At 43.5% G+C, this 17,677-nt stretch overlaps 2 protein-coding genes across 5 annotated transcripts; one reads left to right on the top strand and one right to left on the bottom strand.

Annotated features, from left to right (window-relative positions):
* Nucleotides 1-30: 30 nt before the first annotated feature.
* On the top strand, nucleotides 31-12,781 carry LOC139546540 (popeye domain-containing 2-like). Of its 2 annotated transcripts, none has more exons than XM_071355033.1 (4): nucleotides 31-1,812; nucleotides 3,045-3,153; nucleotides 3,261-3,863; nucleotides 11,904-12,781. In XM_071355033.1, exons 1-3 carry the CDS (start codon nucleotides 1,322-1,324, stop codon nucleotides 3,813-3,815), a joined length of 1,155 nt encoding a protein of 384 aa, XP_071211134.1. In that variant the 5' UTR covers nucleotides 31-1,321; the 3' UTR covers nucleotides 3,816-3,863; nucleotides 11,904-12,781. The 2 variants fall into 2 exon arrangements, with proteins under 2 accessions (XP_071211134.1, XP_071211135.1); XM_071355034.1 differs by having other exon boundaries at nucleotides 11,862-12,781.
* Nucleotides 12,782-12,972: 191 nt separating this feature from the next.
* pla1a (phospholipase A1 member A) lies at nucleotides 12,973-17,525 on the bottom strand. Of its 3 annotated transcripts, none has more exons than XR_011669253.1 (11): nucleotides 17,048-17,525; nucleotides 16,618-16,831; nucleotides 16,325-16,502; nucleotides 16,124-16,232; nucleotides 15,553-15,654; nucleotides 15,283-15,375; nucleotides 14,875-15,030; nucleotides 14,357-14,446; nucleotides 14,063-14,171; nucleotides 13,664-13,815; nucleotides 12,973-13,552 (listed from the first exon to the last, which is right to left on the bottom strand). XR_011669253.1 is itself a non-coding variant. In XM_071355031.1 (11 exons), the coding sequence occupies exons 1-11, from the start codon at nucleotides 17,115-17,117 to the stop codon at nucleotides 13,462-13,464; spliced, it is 1,368 nt and encodes a 455-aa protein (XP_071211132.1). In that variant the 5' UTR covers nucleotides 17,118-17,512; the 3' UTR covers nucleotides 12,973-13,461. The 3 variants fall into 3 exon arrangements, 2 of the variants coding, with proteins under 2 accessions (XP_071211132.1, XP_071211133.1); XM_071355031.1 differs by having other exon boundaries at nucleotides 13,664-13,819; nucleotides 17,048-17,512; XM_071355032.1 differs by lacking the exon at nucleotides 12,973-13,552 and having other exon boundaries at nucleotides 13,711-13,819; nucleotides 14,059-14,171.
* Between the last annotated feature and the right edge of the window lie 152 nt (nucleotides 17,526-17,677).

Below are 17,677 nucleotides of genomic sequence, written 5' to 3'. Positions count from 1 at the left end.
CATGAGAAAAGGCCGGCTATACTTCCTGTCACCCTGCAAAAACGTCCTGGTAGGACGGGCCTTTGATGTTCTTACTGTTCAAGGCTGACTGGTGACAACTGCTCTGGTATGCACTTTGGCTTCTAATAACTTCTGCTCCAGCCAACACTTGGCACATCTGAATTTTTAAAAGGAATTGGTGTGCTCAAATGTTTGTGGTAGAAAGTATTTGGGTGCTGGATTCCAAAAGGCATATATTTAAAGAAAGGAAAAGTCCACTCTGGAAAATTCTTTACCTTTAAATGTATTATTTTTTAACAGCAGAGGTCAGAGCAAATGCACGCATCTTATGTGGTGTGAAGGCACGTTCTAGTCTGACAACTTTTTGTGTCTTGATATCCCAAGGGGTATGATCAAAGCCACTCACTTCACCACGACCCCTATTCCAGTAACACTTGGACTAGTCCTCTGACTGGTGGGCATGGTATGTCAACTATGGGGGAAGGGGGTTCATTATGTAAACCTGATCTACTCTGTAATTCTACCTATTTCAGAATCTCTAAATATGCACCCACACTCTGGCCCAGTGAGGTTTAGGGGCAAATAGTGATTCTGGTGAAAACATTGTTTAGGTCTGGCAGAAGGGAGAGTTCCTCTTGGTGTGACTTACCTGGAGGCATGACCAGAGCTGCTCTATATGCACCCAGTAGAGCCCGGAGCATAAACTGTTCACTGTACCCTGCAATTACATCTGCTCTGCACATGTGACTAATAAACTCTGTCACTTCTCACTCCTCCCTCTCTCCAGCAGTGTTATGTTAAGTAGCTGGTCTGCTTTCTGTCTGTGGCTCTACTCCTTGGGTTTCAATTCCAAACATGGTTATCCTTCTAGGGGTCTCTCTCTCTCTCTCTCTGCTGCCAACTGTGAGCACTCCAGAGCAAACAAATGGGTGAGGAGAAATAGAAAGAAAATCTATAGACAGACAAATCATTGAAGGGACGAGAGGGAGGGAGAGACGCACAATGTGAGAAATCCATTCCAATTGTATTTATGGTGTAATAACCGAATAAAGACACATCGTGTACTCCGGCTATATGTAAGGGAACATAATTTTTTCAACGTTTTCTCAGTTTTGACTGAACTTTTGAGAAGTAGACCAACTCCAGTGACAATTGTTCATTCTCACTGATAAAGCAACAAAAACTTCAAGCTTCAGTGGAGGACAACCTTTTTCTACCAGCTTTGACCTCTGGTATCTTTTGTAAACTTTGGAATATAACACACTTTTTAAAAGTTATTGAACAACTAGATGTTTGGTTTGGAATAACAGCCTCCCTTACCATGTGTGCAGACAACTCCACCCTGTTGGAGGCGGTTCTCTACGGCCATCCACCATGCGATGGCTGGACCAACAACACTGAGGGGGCCTTTTACCACCTGGGCAACACAGTCTTGTTCCTTGGGTACATGGGAGGCAGCGGCGCCTATGGCTGCCTGTTCATATTTGGTTTCCTGACGATTGCCTTCACCTGCCTGGCCCTGTGGGGCTGGATGACCATGTGTGGGGTGGATGTGTGCACCTGGAACTTGCTACTGCTGGTGGCCTGTGTGCTCCAGATCTGCCACCTCGTATACAGGCTGCAACAGGATGGCCTGGCCAGCGAGGAGCTGTTGGCACTCTACTCAGCCGTCTACCAGCCTCTGGACGTTCCCGTACAGGTGTTCAAAGACATTGTGGGTGCCTGTGAGAACAAAGTGCTAGGGGTAGAGGAGACGTATGCGGTGGAGGGCAAGACGCCCATTGACCAGCTCTCCTTTCTGCTGTCTGGGAGGTGAGTGAGGGAAAGGTGTACATTCCAGTGTAAGTCCCAATTCCAGTGTTCATTCTTGGTAGTATGCTACTGTAGATATTGGAAAAGACTGGAGTCTTGTTTTAGTTAGGTTGCTGGAGTAACAGTAAATTGTAGTTTAGTTAAATTGCTGATGTCAGATTGCAATTGTCATGTTGTTGTGAGTGTTCCTAGTGACAATTGCAATCTGACATCAGCAATTTAACTAAACTACAATTTACTGTTACTCCAGCAACTTAACTAAAACAAGACTCCAGTCTTTTCCAAGAAGTTAATGTTCTGAGTGTGGTTAGTGTTCCCCGCATAGTGCTTTATCTCTTGATCTGTCTGTCAAACAACGACAATGACCCAAACTAGGGCTCATGGAAACCTGAGAGAGGGATATTACTTACCAACGATATAATTAAACATGGAACACTTTCAAGAGGTCATGTGTCCTAAGGAGTGACTCCGTTGCTTGTTGGCTAAGATTGAATTTAGTGTGTGTATGTTGGGTTTGGGAAGGTGTGGTTATATTATCCGAGCCCCAGACGTTGTAAAATACAGAGTATTTGTGTCACTGACTCACTGTAGTGTACTTGCTCCCCTTAGAGGCAGGGTGCCAGAGCTGGGTCAAATACTTTACTTTCAAGTATTTGAGGTGTACCTGATTTAGCTCATTTGGGACTATTCCATTGGTTCCATTGTACCAGGCAAATTAAATGACGCGCTGTTCAAGTAATTTAAACAATATGATGTATTTCACCCAGGTCTGTTGGCTGCTGCTAAGTTGTTGTGAAAGCTTTATATTTGGTGCTCTCCTGAGGTTGTGTACCAACACAGTAAACTAACTCCTATACGACCTCTAAAATTAAATGTTCATACACTATAATAACATTTGCAAATAACATTTGGTGTTATAAGATGACGTCTGTTTATGCCATTTTTATGACTAACAATTCCAGGTTTCACTGACTTCAAACGAATGCCATAAACGTGAAGTCATACCTGAAAGAGCACTGAGGGAATGTCTGTGACTTGTAAACCAAGAATAGATGTTTTTCTCTCTTGGATCACTTCCCTTGAGTTTTGAGTTTAACTTGTTTCAAGGTTTTGGATCAAGTCTAGTGATGTGTATCTTCTCCCTCTCTCTCTTCTCTTATCATCACCTATTCATGCTTTCTCCCTTCTCCTTCTCTCTTACTAACCTTGTCCTTTCCTGCTCTCCTTGGTAGGATCCGTGTGTCTCTGGATGGACAGTTCCTCCATTACATCTTCCCCCACAAGTTCCTGGACTCTCCTGAGTGGGAGTCTCTCCGACCCAACGAAGAGGGGAACTTTCAGGTACTGGACAAATGCTCGCCATTCATTCATCCAGTCATTCATTGATTTATGAACATTCCGCCTTTCCCTTCACTCTCACCCTGACCATCTATCACCCTGAACCTCAGGTGACCCTGACAGCGGAGACGGACTGCCGCTACATCTCATGGCGTCGGTGCCGCCTTTACATGCTTCTGTCCAAGGAGCGCTACATTGCCCGCCTCTTCTCCATCATGCTGGGCAGCGACATCGCCGACAAGCTCTACTCACTCAACGACAAGCTCTTCGCAAAGAGCGGCGTGCGCCTCGACATCCGCTTGCCCAGCCTCTACCATGTCCTGGCCCCCTCCTCCCTGGGCAGCGAGGGTGAGGTCTATAGTGGTAGTGGGAGTGCCAGGGACCAGGTAGCCCCAGTGGAGCAGCAGGAAGCAGCAGTGGTGGATGTGGACCCGGTTCCAGCCTACCAGAGGTCAGAGCCTCCAACACCCCTGACCCCCCGGCTGCAGATCCGAGAGAAGACCCCCACCCCATCTCGGCCAACCCCCTGCCAACCATCCCAGCGCCAGCCCTCAGACATGGAGATGCCATCTGGTGAGGACTCTACCAGCCTGGTCCTGGAAGACTTTGCGGATATGACCGGGTCCTTAATGGATTATGGGAGTGAGAGGGATTATTTGAGGTAGATGGCAGGTTGCTGGAGCTAACACAGTTGGCCACTACTTAAGATACATGTAAGTACACCTGCGTGCAGTGAGAGGGTGGGCTGGGCAGGGGATGCGTGTGTGTTTTGCTTGCTGTGTCCACTCACTAATCCAGCTTTGGTCTGGCCATGCCATGTGGTAAAGAACCTCATTTAAACTTTGCAATGATTTTCTGTTTGTTATCTTACATATTCAATCTATCTTATACAGAGGCTATGCACTGCTTGCTCTTTCGCCTTCTAAAATTATATGAAAGTTTAGAGAGTGAGTTAGTAAAATCGATACATTTTTTGGTAAAAATTAATGAGCCTGAGAGGAAGAACATTGAATTGATCAAAGAGTTGGCAGAACTGGGACACCTCGCCTCTTGGGTACCCACCCAACCCCAAAGGCCTCTGTCTCTTGTTTCTAAAGTTTACCTTCACTCCATCTCAATGTAGATCTGAAGTCTCAAACTCTCCACCCCCAAAACTTTAGCTGTTTTAATTCTTTACATGTACACTCCCCTACGTATTTATTTGGACAGTGAAGCGCAACTTTTTATTTGGCTCTATACTCCAGCATTTTGGATTTGAGATCAAATGTTTTATGAGGTGACAGTACAGAATGTCGCCTTTTATTTGAGGCTATTTTCATACATATCTGTTTTACCGTTTAGAAATGAAAGAACTTTATGTATCTAGTCCCCCCATTCGAAGGTGTCATACGTATTTGGACAAATCCACTTATTGTGTATTAAATTTGGTCCCATATTCCTAGCACGCAATGACTACATCAAGCTCATGACCCTACAAACTTGTTGGCTGCATTTGCAATTTGTTTTGGTTGTGTTTTTGGATTATGTTGTGCCCAATAGAAATGAATGATAAATAATGTTGTCATTTGAGTCACTTTTAGTGTAAATAAGAATAGAATATGTTTCTGAACACCTCTACATTAATGTGGATGCTACCATGATTACGGATAATCATAAATGAATCGTGAGAAAGTTAGTGGCAAACAGTGCATTCAGAAAGTATTCATACCCCTTGATTTGTTCCACATTTTGTTACAACCAGAATTCAAAATGGGTTAGATTCCCCCCCCCCCTACACAATGCCCCATAATGACAAAGTGAAAACATGTTTTAAGAAATGTTTACAAATATATAGAAAAATTTATGACAGAAATATCTTATTTACATACGCATTCACACCCTTGAGTCAATACTTTGTAGAAGCACCTTTGGCAACGTTTACAGTTATGAGTTGTCTTGGGTGTCTTATCAGCTTTGCACATCTTGATTTTGAGATTTTCTCCCATTCTTCCTTGCAGATTTTCTCAAGCTCTTAAGATAGTTGGGGAGTGGCGGTGAACAGCAATCTTAGTCTTTCCAAAGATTTTCAAGGGGATTGAAGTCTGAGCTTTGGCTGGGCCACTCAAGGACTTTCACATTCTTGTTCTGAAGCCATTCCAGCATTGCTTGGGCTGTAAACTTGGGGTCCTTGTCCTGTTGGAACGTAAATCTTTGCCCCAGTCTGTTATTTGCATTCTGAAGCAGGTTCTCATCAAGGATTTGCCCGATTTGCCTCCATTCATTGTCACCTCTATCCTTACCAGTGTCCCAGTTCCTGCTGCTGAAAATCATCCCCATTGCATGATGCTGCCATCACCATGCTTCACGGTAGGGATGGTGTTAGACGGGTGATGAACTGTGCTTGGTTTTCTCCAAACATAGCGCTTTGCATTCAGGCCAAATAGTTCAGTTGTCTCATCAGACCACAGAAACATTTGCCTTATGCTCCGAGTCTTTCACATGCCTTTTTGCGAACTCCGAGTCTTTCACATGCCTTTTTCTAAGGAGTGGCTTCCGTCTGTCCACTCCTATAAAGCCCAGATTGCTGTAGAGACTGTTGTCCTTCTGGCAGGTTCTCCCATCTCATCCAAGGACCAAGGTACTTCTTGCCCAGATGCTCAGTTTGGTCGTACGGCCAACTCAAACCAGAGTCTGGATAGTTCCATATTTAATTTTTTTTCTCCCAATGAAGGAGACCACTGGGCTCTTGGAACCTTTCAGGACTCTAGAAATTGTTTTATATTCTTCCCCAGATTTATGCCTCATCACAATTCTATCTCGGAGAGGTACAGACATTGTACTTCATGGTATAGTTTCTGTTCTGACATGCACTATCAACTGTGGGACCTTATATAGACAGGTGTGTTTCTTTCTAAATCTAGTCCAAACAATTGAATTGGCCACAGGTGGATTCCAAGTTGTAGCGACATCTCAAGGATGATCAAAGGAAATTTGATGCACCTGAGCTCAATTTGGAGCGTTATAGCAAAGGGGTGTGCATACGTACGTAAATAAGATATTTCTGTATTTCATTTTCAATACATTTTCTTCAAACATTTCTAAAAACCTGTTTTCATTTTGTTATTATGGGGTATTGTGTGTAGATGGCTGAAAACAATCTATATAATCCCCCAAAATGCTAACTGACCCTGTTATTGGTAACCGTGAGAGGTTAGCATGTTTTGCTTCAATAAAAGTGACAAAATACATTATTACCATTCATTGCTATTGGGCACAACATAATCCGAACACAACCAAAACAAACTGCAAATGCATCCAAGTTTGTAGAGACACAAGCTTGATGTAGTCATTGTGTGCTCAGAATATGGACCAAATACCAAACTTTTGACCAAATTTAATACACTATAAGTGAATTTGTCCAAATACTTATGATACCTTCAAAGGGGGGGACAAGATTCATAAAGTGCTGTAATTTCTGAACGGTAAAACAGATACATATGAAAATACCCTCCAATAAATGGTGACATTCTGTACTGTCTCCTCATACAGTGCATTCTGAAACTATTCATACCAATTTACTTTTTTCACATTTTATTACGTTACAGGCTTATTATAAAATGTATAAAATAATTGTTTTTCCTCATCAATCTACACACAATACCCCATAATGAAAAAGTGAAAACAGGTGTTTAGAAATGTCTGCAAATATATAAAAAATGTAAAAACAGAAATACCTTATTTACATACACTACCGTTCAAAAGTTTGGGGTCACTTAGAAATGTCCTTGTTTTGAAAGAAAAGCACATTTTTTGTCCATTTAAAATAACATCAAATTGATCAGAAATATAGTGTAGACATTGTTAATGTTGTAAATGACTATTGTAGCTGGAAATGGCTGATTTTGAATGGAATATCTACATAGGTGTAGAGAGGCCCATTATCAGCAACCATCACTCCTGTGTTCCAATGGCACGTTGTGTTAGCTAATCCAAGTTTATCATTTTAAATGGCTAATTGATCATTAGAAAACCCTTTTGCAAATATGTTAGCACAGCTGAAAACTGTTGTTCTGATTAAAGAAGCAATAAAACTGGCCTTCTTTAGACTAGTTGAGTATCTGGAGCATCAGTATTTGTGTGTTCGATTTTAGGCTCAAAATTAAAGCTATTCCATCCGAGAAGTTGCCAAGAAACTGAAGATCTTGTACAACACTGTGTACTCCTCCCTTCACAGAACAGCGCAAACTGGCTCTAACCAGAATAGAAAGAGGAGTGGGAGGCCCAGGTGCACAACTGAGCAAGTGGACAAGTACATTAGAGTGTCTAGTTTGAGAAACAGACACCTCACAAGTCCTCAACTGGTAGCTTCATTAAATAGTACCCGCAAAACACCAGTCTCAATGTCAACAGTGAAGAGGCGTATCTCAGACTGGCCAATAAAAATAAAAGATTATGATGGGCAAAAGAACACAGACACTGGACAGAGGAACTCTGCCTAGAAGGCCAGCATCCCGGAGTCGCCTCTTCACTGTTGACGTTGAGACTGGTGTTTTGCGGGTACTATTTAATGAAGCTACCAGTTGAGGACTTGTGAGGTGTCTGTTTCTCAAACTAGACACTTGCTTCACACTTGCTTCTTTACCAGGACAACAGTTTTCAGCTGTGCTAACATAATCACAAAAGGGTTTTCTAATGATCAATTAGCCTTTTAAAATGATCAACTTGGATTAGCTAACACATTTACAACATTAACAATGTCTACACTGTATTTCTGATCAATTTGATGATATTTCATTTTTTTTTGCTTTTCTTTCAAAACAAGGACATTTCTAAGTGACCTCAAACTTTTGAACGGTAGTGTAAGTACCCTTTGCTATGAGACTTGAAATTGAGCTCAGGTGCATCCTGTTTCCATTGATCATCCTTATAACTTTATTTTTTATATTTACATTTGACACCTTTTTCTCCCCAATTTTGTGATATCCAATTGGTAGTTACAGTCTTGTCCCATCGCTGCAACTCCTGTACGGACTCGGAAAAAGGCGAAGGTCAAGAGCCACGCGTCCTCCGAAACACGACCCCACCAAGCCACACTACTTCTTGACACACTGCTCTCTTAACCCGGAAGCCAGCCGCACCAATGTATCGGAGGAAACACCATACAGCTGGCGACCAAAGTCAGCGTGCATCCACCCAGCCGCCACAAGGAGTCGCTAGAGCGCGATGGCACAAGGACATACCGGCCGGCCAAACCATCTCCTAACACGTACAACGCTGGGCCAATTGTGCACAGCCTCATGGGTCTCCCGGTTGCGTCACAGGTCGGTATCGAACCCGGATCTGTAGTAACGCCTTAGACCGCTGCGCCACTTGGGAGGCCACCATTGATCATCCTTTATGTTTCTACAACATGGAGTCCACCTGAGGTAAATTCAATTGATTGGACATGATTTGGAAAGCCACACACCTGTCTATATAAGGTCCCACAGTTGTCAGAGCAAAACTCAACCCATTAGGTCAAAGGAATTGTCCGTGGAGCCCTGAGACAGGATTGTGTCGAGGAACAGATCTAGGGAAGGGTACAAAAACATTTCTGCAGCATTGAAGGTCCCCAAGAACAAAGTGGCCTCCATCATTTTTAAATGGAAGAAGTTTGCAACCACCAAGACTCTTCCTAGAGCTGCCCGCCCGGCCAAACTGAGCAATCGGGGGAGAAGGACCTTGGTCAGGGAGGTGATCAAGAACCCGATGGTCACTCTGACAGAGCTCCAGAGTTCCTCTGCGGCGATGGGAGAACCTTCCAGAAGGACAACCATCTCTGCAGCACTCCATCAATCAGGCCTTTATGGTAGAGTGGCCAGGCAGAAGCCACTTCTCAGTAAAAGGCACATAACAGCCCACTTGGAGTTTGCCAAAATGCACCTAAAGGACTCTCAGACCATGAGAAACATGATTCTCTGGTCTGATGAAACCAAGATTGAACTATTTTTGGCCTGAATGCCAAGCGTTACGTCTGGAGGAAACCTGGCACCATCCTTACGGTGAAGCATAGTGGTGGCAGCATCATGCTCTGGGGATGTTTTTCACCGGAAAAGGACTGGGATACTATTCAGGATCGAGGGAAAGATGAACTGAGCAAAGTAGAGAGAGATCCTTAATGAAAACCTTCTCCAGAGCTCCCAGGACCTCAGACTGTGGCGAAGGCTCACCTTCCAATAGGACAACAACCCTAAGCACACAACCAAGACAACACAGAAGTGGATTTGGGACAAGTCTCTGAATGTCCTTGAGTGGCCCTGCCAGAGCCCCGAGTCGAACCCGATCGAACATCTCTGGAGAGACCTGAAAATAGCTGTGCAGCGACGCTCCCCATCCAACCTGACAGAGCTTGAGAGGATCTGCAGAGAAGAATGTGAGAAACTCTCCAAATACAGGTGTGCAAAGCTTGTAGCATCATACCCAAGAAGACTTGAGGTGGTAGTTGCTGCATTGGTGTTTCAACAAAGTACTGAGTAAAGGGTCTGAATACTTATGTGAATGTATTATTTCAGTTTTATCATTAATACATTTGCAAAAAAATTCAAACAATCTTTTTTTTGCCATCATAATGGGGTATTGTGTGTAGATTGACGAGGGGAAAAAACGATGTAATTCATTTTAGAATAAGGCTGTAACGTTACAAAATGTGGAAAAAGTCAAGGGGTCTGAATACTTTTCGAATGCACTGTAGAAAACATTTGATCTCAAATCCAGAATGCTGGAATATAGAGCCAAAATAAAAGTTTGAGCTTCACTGTCCAAATAAATACGTAGGGAAGTGTATACTGCAGCTTCTCCCTAACTCCTCTCCCAGTGTGTGGCCTGCCCTCTTAGTAGCTAACGTCCTGCTGAGGATGGGTGGAGAGTGTGTGTGTTTGGATTGTGTTCGTTTTCCTAGGTTAGACTGCCCTTTTCCGTCTGTATTCAGGCCAGATGAAAGATACTTTTGTGCTACAGTTTATGAAACCGTTTACAAAGCCGTTTACCTCACAGTGACCCTGATAGCTTATGTTGGTTCAGACAGATGGGGTACCATCTGTATGTATGTTGGAGGTTTGTAGTTTGGAACAGGAAGGGGAGACAGCAGGGTGGGGGTGGGATGCTGGCAGTCAGCTGTGTGTTTTTGTCTGACAAGGATTAGAGCCTGCTGGAAACTTTTGGGATATCCTGGCAGCCAGAGATCCAGTGCCATGCACTTAATCCACGTGCCTACCCACTGCCCCCTCCCTAGCTATCCCAAAATCCTCCCTGACCCAATCGCGGGTCAGATCGTGTTTCGGGCGGAGAGGGGGGTTGGATTCTAGGATAGTTGCTGGGTAGAGGGTGGAGGGCTCTGGCTCTGCTGTCATTGTAATAGCTGCTGACCTTCATGTAGAGTCTATGGTCAGTTAGCCAGTGGCTATGGCAAGCAGAGGGGTGAGGTTTCGAGAGGGGTGAGGTTTCGAGAGGGGTGAGGGTCGACAGGGGTGAGGTATGAAAGAGGGGAGAGGGATGTGGATCATGTGAAAGCAGAGACCAGACACGCTTAGAGAACAGCCCATCACTCCACTATCATTAGCTAGGTTTCCATCCAATTGGCGACAGATTTTCATGCGAATATTCTAAAATCTGCATAAAAGATTCTCCCACCAGAGATGTTTCCATCAAACAAACTTATTGTGGATAAAAGGCTGTTCGTATTAAATAAAAAAAATGCAAGTTAAATGGGTTTCTATTGTATTTTTATCTCTACTGATGGTTTTGTCACAAAAAGTGTTGTGTTATATAGCAAATATGCTCACTCTGGTCTTGACACGTGTGCTATATCCAGCAGCTAGCAGATAAAGTGCGGGCAGGCTACTTACATGATGAGATTATTATGGATAATAGCGAGAGATTTTTTTTGTCAAATGGCAGCCAAGCATGATCATTATGTCACCAGAATAAGACCCTCGATATTTATTGGCAAGGAGCATTAAGCTCATCACCGTGCAATCTAACCACCCTCCCACTGGGCAAAAAATGGTTGAATTAACATTGTTTCCACGTCATTTAAAAAAAAAAGATTAAATCAATGTGGAAAACTGATCAGATTTGCAAAAAGTATAAAATTGTATCGGCATTTCCTATTTCCATCAGCCCGGTTGTGACTTTTTTCATGCGTCAAGTAATTCATTTGCATTAAATGGTTGGATGGAAACCAGGTAAGTGTCACATCACAGGTCAATATATCCCTCATCTCTTACTGTTAACCAGTTCGGCTGTCAGGAATGTGAAGACTATGCAAATGTAATTCGACCAATGGGAGCTTTCGTTGTGAGATCATCTTGCAACCTAACACTATACTGTATTTGAGCTGTGAGGCGTGTACATAACATTTAGGGGAAGATTAAACTCTCTCTATTTTTTTTTATTTTTTTTATTTTACCTTTATTTAACTAGGCAAGTCAGTTAAGAACAAATTCTTATTTTCAATGACGGCCTAGGAACAGTGGGTTAACTGCCTGTTCAGGGGCAGAACGACAGATTTGTACCTTGTCAGCTCGGGGATTTGAACTTGCAACCTTTCGATTACTAGTCCAACGCTCTAACCACTAGGCTACCCTGCCGCCCCACTAGGCTACCCTGCCGCCTATACTTGGACAAGGTGAATATGAACTGCCTGCCATTAGGTATGTTGCCGTAGTAACAGTTCAGTTTGTGTTTCTTGACAGGTCATGATAGACCGACCAGTTGTCAATGACCGGTGTTCTCAGTTGATTCCACAGGAGAGGAAACCACTGGGAGTCTACCAATGCGATACCAGAGAGGGAGAGCTCCCTTGGCCCCCACGGACACCTCTATGCTGTGATGGTTTCAACCGGATTGGAAACAGTGGACACGTTCCAGGTCTTTTTACAGTCAGGCTATGCGGATTATCAGATGTCACAACACCTGGCAAAGTGTTTAACATCTCAGGAACCACATTAATATCATATAGCATTCTTCTGAGATGAGCAGCACGACTGCAAAAAAGATGACCTGGAACACAACCATCACTGCCCTGGGTGGAATCAGACCTACCCAACACCAGATCCCACTCTCTCACCTTACCTTACTTCCTCTGGTGTCATCTGTCCGTGACAATATAGGAAAGAGTGAAACCCTGGACACTGAACAGAATTATGTTATATAACTGAATTTATTAGTTAAGGTCACAGACCTCTTTTTATTATGTCACTCACATGTCTCCCATTCATCTGGATGGAAAGCCTTTTGATGTGGATATTGTGTTAGATAGGATTATGATTCAACATTAAAGCAATCATGTGTATTTTATTTTTTAACAGCCGAGGTTGGGCTGGCTAGCTAGGGGCACATTAATCGTGTTTGTTTGTGCAGACATAATCTGAGAGAATAAAGTTTGACAGACAGCATGCTAGAAAGGGATTTATCTTCATACTCACATTTTCCAAAACATGATTCCAAATTGAACAGGCATTTGTTTATGTGAATGTGATATGTCTCACACATTGTACATTTATTTAGTCATTAACATAGAACAAGAGTGTTATGTTTTTGTTTAAAAAAATGGGACTACATATACATATATTTTCATGGGGCCAATGTTTCTTGATAAAGCTCTTGGTGAAAATGCATTCCTGTCATTTTATTGTCTATCTCCTCTCTCCTTCATCCTCTGTCAGAAATAATATTGTCTCCAAGTTTATCATCACGAGGCACTCAAAATCAGTTATCACAGTTGCACATTTGTTGCTGAATATGTTGCTCACCCCTGCTTATCAGAACTCAGAGAGTTAAGCCTTTGAGTACAGACAAAAGTCACACATTCCAGAGTTCCCCTTTTATTGTTTTGCTTCAACAGAAGCTCTGAATAAAGTAACATTCAGATGCGTCGGAATGATTATGTACATCAATACTAATGCTGTTAGAATATACTAAAGAAATGTAAAGAAGTAGTTTGGAACTGTTCTGGAATCTGTTTGGCTGTAGGTGGTCCGTCAGTAACATATGACTAGGGTTATAGGATGGCAAAGTTTGTGTGTAGCTGTTTGCAACGGGAGCTATTAGCTGCATGTGTGCGTTTCTGTGTGAGCTAGTCCCAGTAAAACTCTTCTAATTTCCTTTCCTTCATGCCCAATGATAACTATAAGGATAGGCTTCCTCCTTACTGCTTAGACCTATCAAAGCACTCAAAGCATTCATTGATGATGAAGGAAAGGAGACGAGGAAAGGACACAGTTTCAGACTTTTGGGAGGTTGCCAGAGAGAAAGAAACATGCTGGTTCATAGGCTCTGTGTGTGTTTACTACATCAGTAATTCTCACACAGCTGTACGAAATCATGGTTCCATGGAGATCCTCGCCTTACGTCTATCTTGTTCACGCACAATGGCACCACTTCTCTGAAAGAGAAACAAATGAGTTACAGTGTCATATGCATGCACAGGAATGTTGTGTGTGGTGTAGGTAAGTGTGTGAAAGCATGTGTGTTAAATAGATGAAAGGACTTATACCCGACAGAGGGGAATTCTGATATGCAGACAGACACAACGTGGATGTCTCCCTGCCTGTAGAAGTGTGCTCCAGTGTTCTTCAGCTGGATGGAGTCTATCTTACACAGTGGCACTGGGTGGGCTATCACCCTCCTGTACATGGTGCCGTCTGTCTGTCTGAAACACACACACACACACACACACACACACACACACACACACACACACACACACACACACACACACACACACACACACACACACACACACACACACACACACACACACACACACACACACACACAGCATGTCTGTGACTGAGAATATAATCCATGTTTACGTATCATACTGTGAACAGCTGTGAATCATGCTGCGTATACATTTTTGTCTCTAACAGTGAGGGTTAGTGGTTGTACCTACAGCCTGAGTCTCTGCTTGGTTTCAGGATGTCCCCCAGTCCTCAGGATCACCTGCACCTCAGCACTCTTGTCCAGGAGGAACACCTCCAGCTGCACCAGGATGTGATGGGCTGGGGAAGAGGAGGAGGAGGAGGGGACGGGATGTAACTTGATCATCATTACATGAGATATTGCTGTATTTAACCATTCAACTGTGGGGTCAAAGTAGTGGGGATGTGTCATAATGAGCATCCAACAATTGTCTGATGGACAGCCAGTCTGTGTTTTTACATAGAGGTAAATGTTGGCTACTCACCACAGAAGGGAGGTGCAGAGGTTGTCAGGAGGAAAAGCTTCTTTAGTTGAGGAAGAGGAAAGACTGTTAAACCACTGTTCTCCAATAACCCTGAAACACACAAGGACACATGCACCTACAAAAGACAGAGTAAGATGTAAAGTAGCCCTTCCTATCACAGTTATGACAGATGAAAGGCCTCCAGAGTACATTTACTGGTTTATCTGTATCAGTCTGTCACTGCATCAGCAGCGCCAGTGCGCCCAGACCAGACATGACACTTGCTAGGTCAGACAGTTGCCCTATCTCTCATTGAGTGAAACCTGACTAAAGTGAACATGGAAAGTGTGCTGGAAAGTTTGAATATTACCAAAATATCCTACGTTTCACGTGATCAAAATCGTTTGTGCATAGTCTACTCTAGGCTACATGTAAAAGGTGGCTATTTATAATATTTACATTTGCATGACCAACATACTCACAGACAGCAGGTTGGTTTAATATCTGGGGAAATAGTGTAATGTTGATGATGTCCTTACCTATTTGTGGACATCTGCCTGGGCAGCCTAAACAGCGCCCCTTGAGGAAGTCCTCATAGCTGGAACAAGGGATGCCAGTCAGTGGGCAGGTCCCGTTCAGTGCGCTTATGTAGACGTGGAGCGCCCTCATGTGGTCACAGATCACATAGCCATACACTGGAAAGTAGACAAGAACTGATCACAAACGAAGATTCTCAGGTAGCCAGAAGCTTACCACTAAATAGCCTATAGGCTAGTAAACATAGTGCTTACTGTTTAGTTAGTTAATAATCAAATAACATCAACAGTTGTTTAAGTTGAAAGACATGTCTGAAGTTGATATGTCTGAAGTTTATATTGAAATTCATACACACTTAGGTTAGGCCTCTTTGCCAATGAAGCATTTTGGCGGCAAAAACACGTACTTACTTGACAAAAACCTGGAGCGCGAGCAACCTGCTTGGTCCATCCCGCCGTTTAGAAAGAAGTCTGCATGGCCGACAGGGATGGAGATGCCGAAATCTGAGAGAAAAGGATGATAATTGATGTCGAATGGCTGATACCAGGACATTGTCATGTTGTCATTCCAGTGAACAGTGAGACTTTTGAAATAGAGTAGGCCTAAGAGGAAAAGATGGAATGATAGCAGAAATCTCTTTGCAATAAAAATGATTATTTGTGTGTAGCCTATTCTCTCACAGTCGGAGTCAGTGTGGATGGCCTCCACAAACAGTGCATCTGAGGGGTCAAGACGGTCAAACGTGTCGGCTCTTTTAAACATGGGTCCAGCCGGGTCCAGACCTACAGCAGGAGATACAGAGGTCAGTAGGGGATAGATAGAGTACTGCATCAGAGACAGTGATGACAAACACAAATACACACACACAGAGCGCCTGTGAACTACTGCACTAAAGCATTCAGACTACTTCATATCACAGCGCTGAAGGCCTCTACTCAGACAAAAACATCAGTGATAGTGTACAGACAGACAATCGTATGTATTATTGTGTCGTTGTCCGACTTCAGAAGGGTAACGTCTCCCTCTTTAACAAATTCAGCTCATTGCTTTTCAATATCAGCTGTTGTTGTTTTCCAGAGCTGTCTCTCTCTTTGAAAACCTAATTCAGTCAGATTGGCAGAGATGAGACGGTCTGTGAGTGACTAGCCTGCTTTGTGGTGACCAGTCTCTGTCTGGCCCTGTTGAGCCTTGTTCTGCAGACAGAAGGTGCCCTGTGGAACTGTTAATGGGTCAGACACAGATGGAGCTCACCTGTAATTCTTCCTATCTTGCCCTTGAACAGGGTCCCCACGAATCCAGACACATGTGCCCCAAGACTAACCCCAATGAAGTGAAATGACTCCAGTTTGCATCCATGGTTCTGTGGGACTGACATCACACCTCCTTTATTTTCATTACTTTTAACTTAATTTGCTGTCAGAGTAAACATAAACAAATGAGGAGCTCCCTGACCTGGAGCTGGTTGATGAGGACAGAGATCTGGATGGCCACCTCCTTGTAGTTCTCCACCACCATGTTGTAGGCGAGTGAGGCCCCATAGACCCAGTCCACCACCACCACGTTGGCATCCTGCACCCGCAGCAGAGCCTGGGCCAGCTGCTTCACCCAGGACGGCTTACTGCCCAGAGCACTGGGAGGGAGGGAGGAAAGGGGAGGTGGAGGGAGGGAGGGAGGGATAACTTATATGTTTTATGTGTAGAGTATGAATATACCTTGGCAAGTTTTTGACCTCCCTTTCTCCTTACCTGTATCCATGGACAATTATCTTGGTGGGTTGGGAGGAGTTGAAGTAGGAGGTGTTGTTGCTGAGGAAGTCCTGACTGAAGAGGCTGGCACAGTCTGTATTCTTCCGTGTCAAGAGCAGGTACTGCACCTGTAGCTTGCTGCCCTGCTGATGGTACTCCAGCCAGGTCGTGTTGTTGAAGTCAGCACATTCTGATCTGGGATCCTCATCTTCCCCTGCAGGTTCAGAGGAGAAATGTCCATAAAGAACCTTGAGAACAACACCAACAACAACAATGACAGATGCACCATTTGCACAATTTTTTATAATTCTTTACATCTACAGTAACATGGCATATGCTATAATAAATATGCTTAGAGGAAGGTTAGTATATTAATTTAATAGAAATGTATTAGGAAAAAGCTTCTGCAATAGAGATGAGTTGTACTTACCTACTGCAGATGTAATGTAGAAGGCTAGAATACTGAGAATAGTTTGCACTGTTTTCAGTTTCCAGCCCATTGTCTTGAAAGAAGAGTATCAAGAATGGTAACTTGGCTTTACCAGTTAGGTTGGTGAACTGTGCCTCAGATCCTCAGCGTTGGAAACTCTCTTTTCCCTCTCAGCAGTCCTTGTAGCTATGCAATAACTATGCAATAACTCACTTTGGTTCTAGAAATGTCATTCAACCCTCTACTGGTCAACAGTGGCCACAAAAGGGCAGGAATCTACTTAAAAGAATGAAGTTGAACACAACGTTATTTCACAATGCCTGGCATTGAAATAGTTAGTTACACAGTAACAGAGATGGGGGTTGGGAGAATTTCCTTCCCTGCTTTCTTGCAAAGCTCAGCTGGCACAGTAAACTAGCCTTATGAAAATGTACCCACATACCTCTCCTGCTCCAGTCGTTCGTCAGTGTGTTGTTTAGGACCCAGTGCTTAGTCTATATGGGGGGTCGTGGATCCATGACCTCACTGGTGATCAATGCCTGTTTGTTTTAATACTAAACTCCGCTGTCTGAGGGTGACAATCCCACCGTGTCTCATGGTGAGTTCATTTCAGCAATGGATTCATACTAG

This window comes from Salvelinus alpinus, chromosome 20 (assembly GCF_045679555.1).
Source record: "Salvelinus alpinus chromosome 20, SLU_Salpinus.1, whole genome shotgun sequence".
Classification (NCBI taxonomy): domain Eukaryota; kingdom Metazoa; phylum Chordata; class Actinopteri; order Salmoniformes; family Salmonidae; genus Salvelinus; species Salvelinus alpinus.
This window is presented reverse-complemented; position numbering and strand designations above follow the sequence as displayed.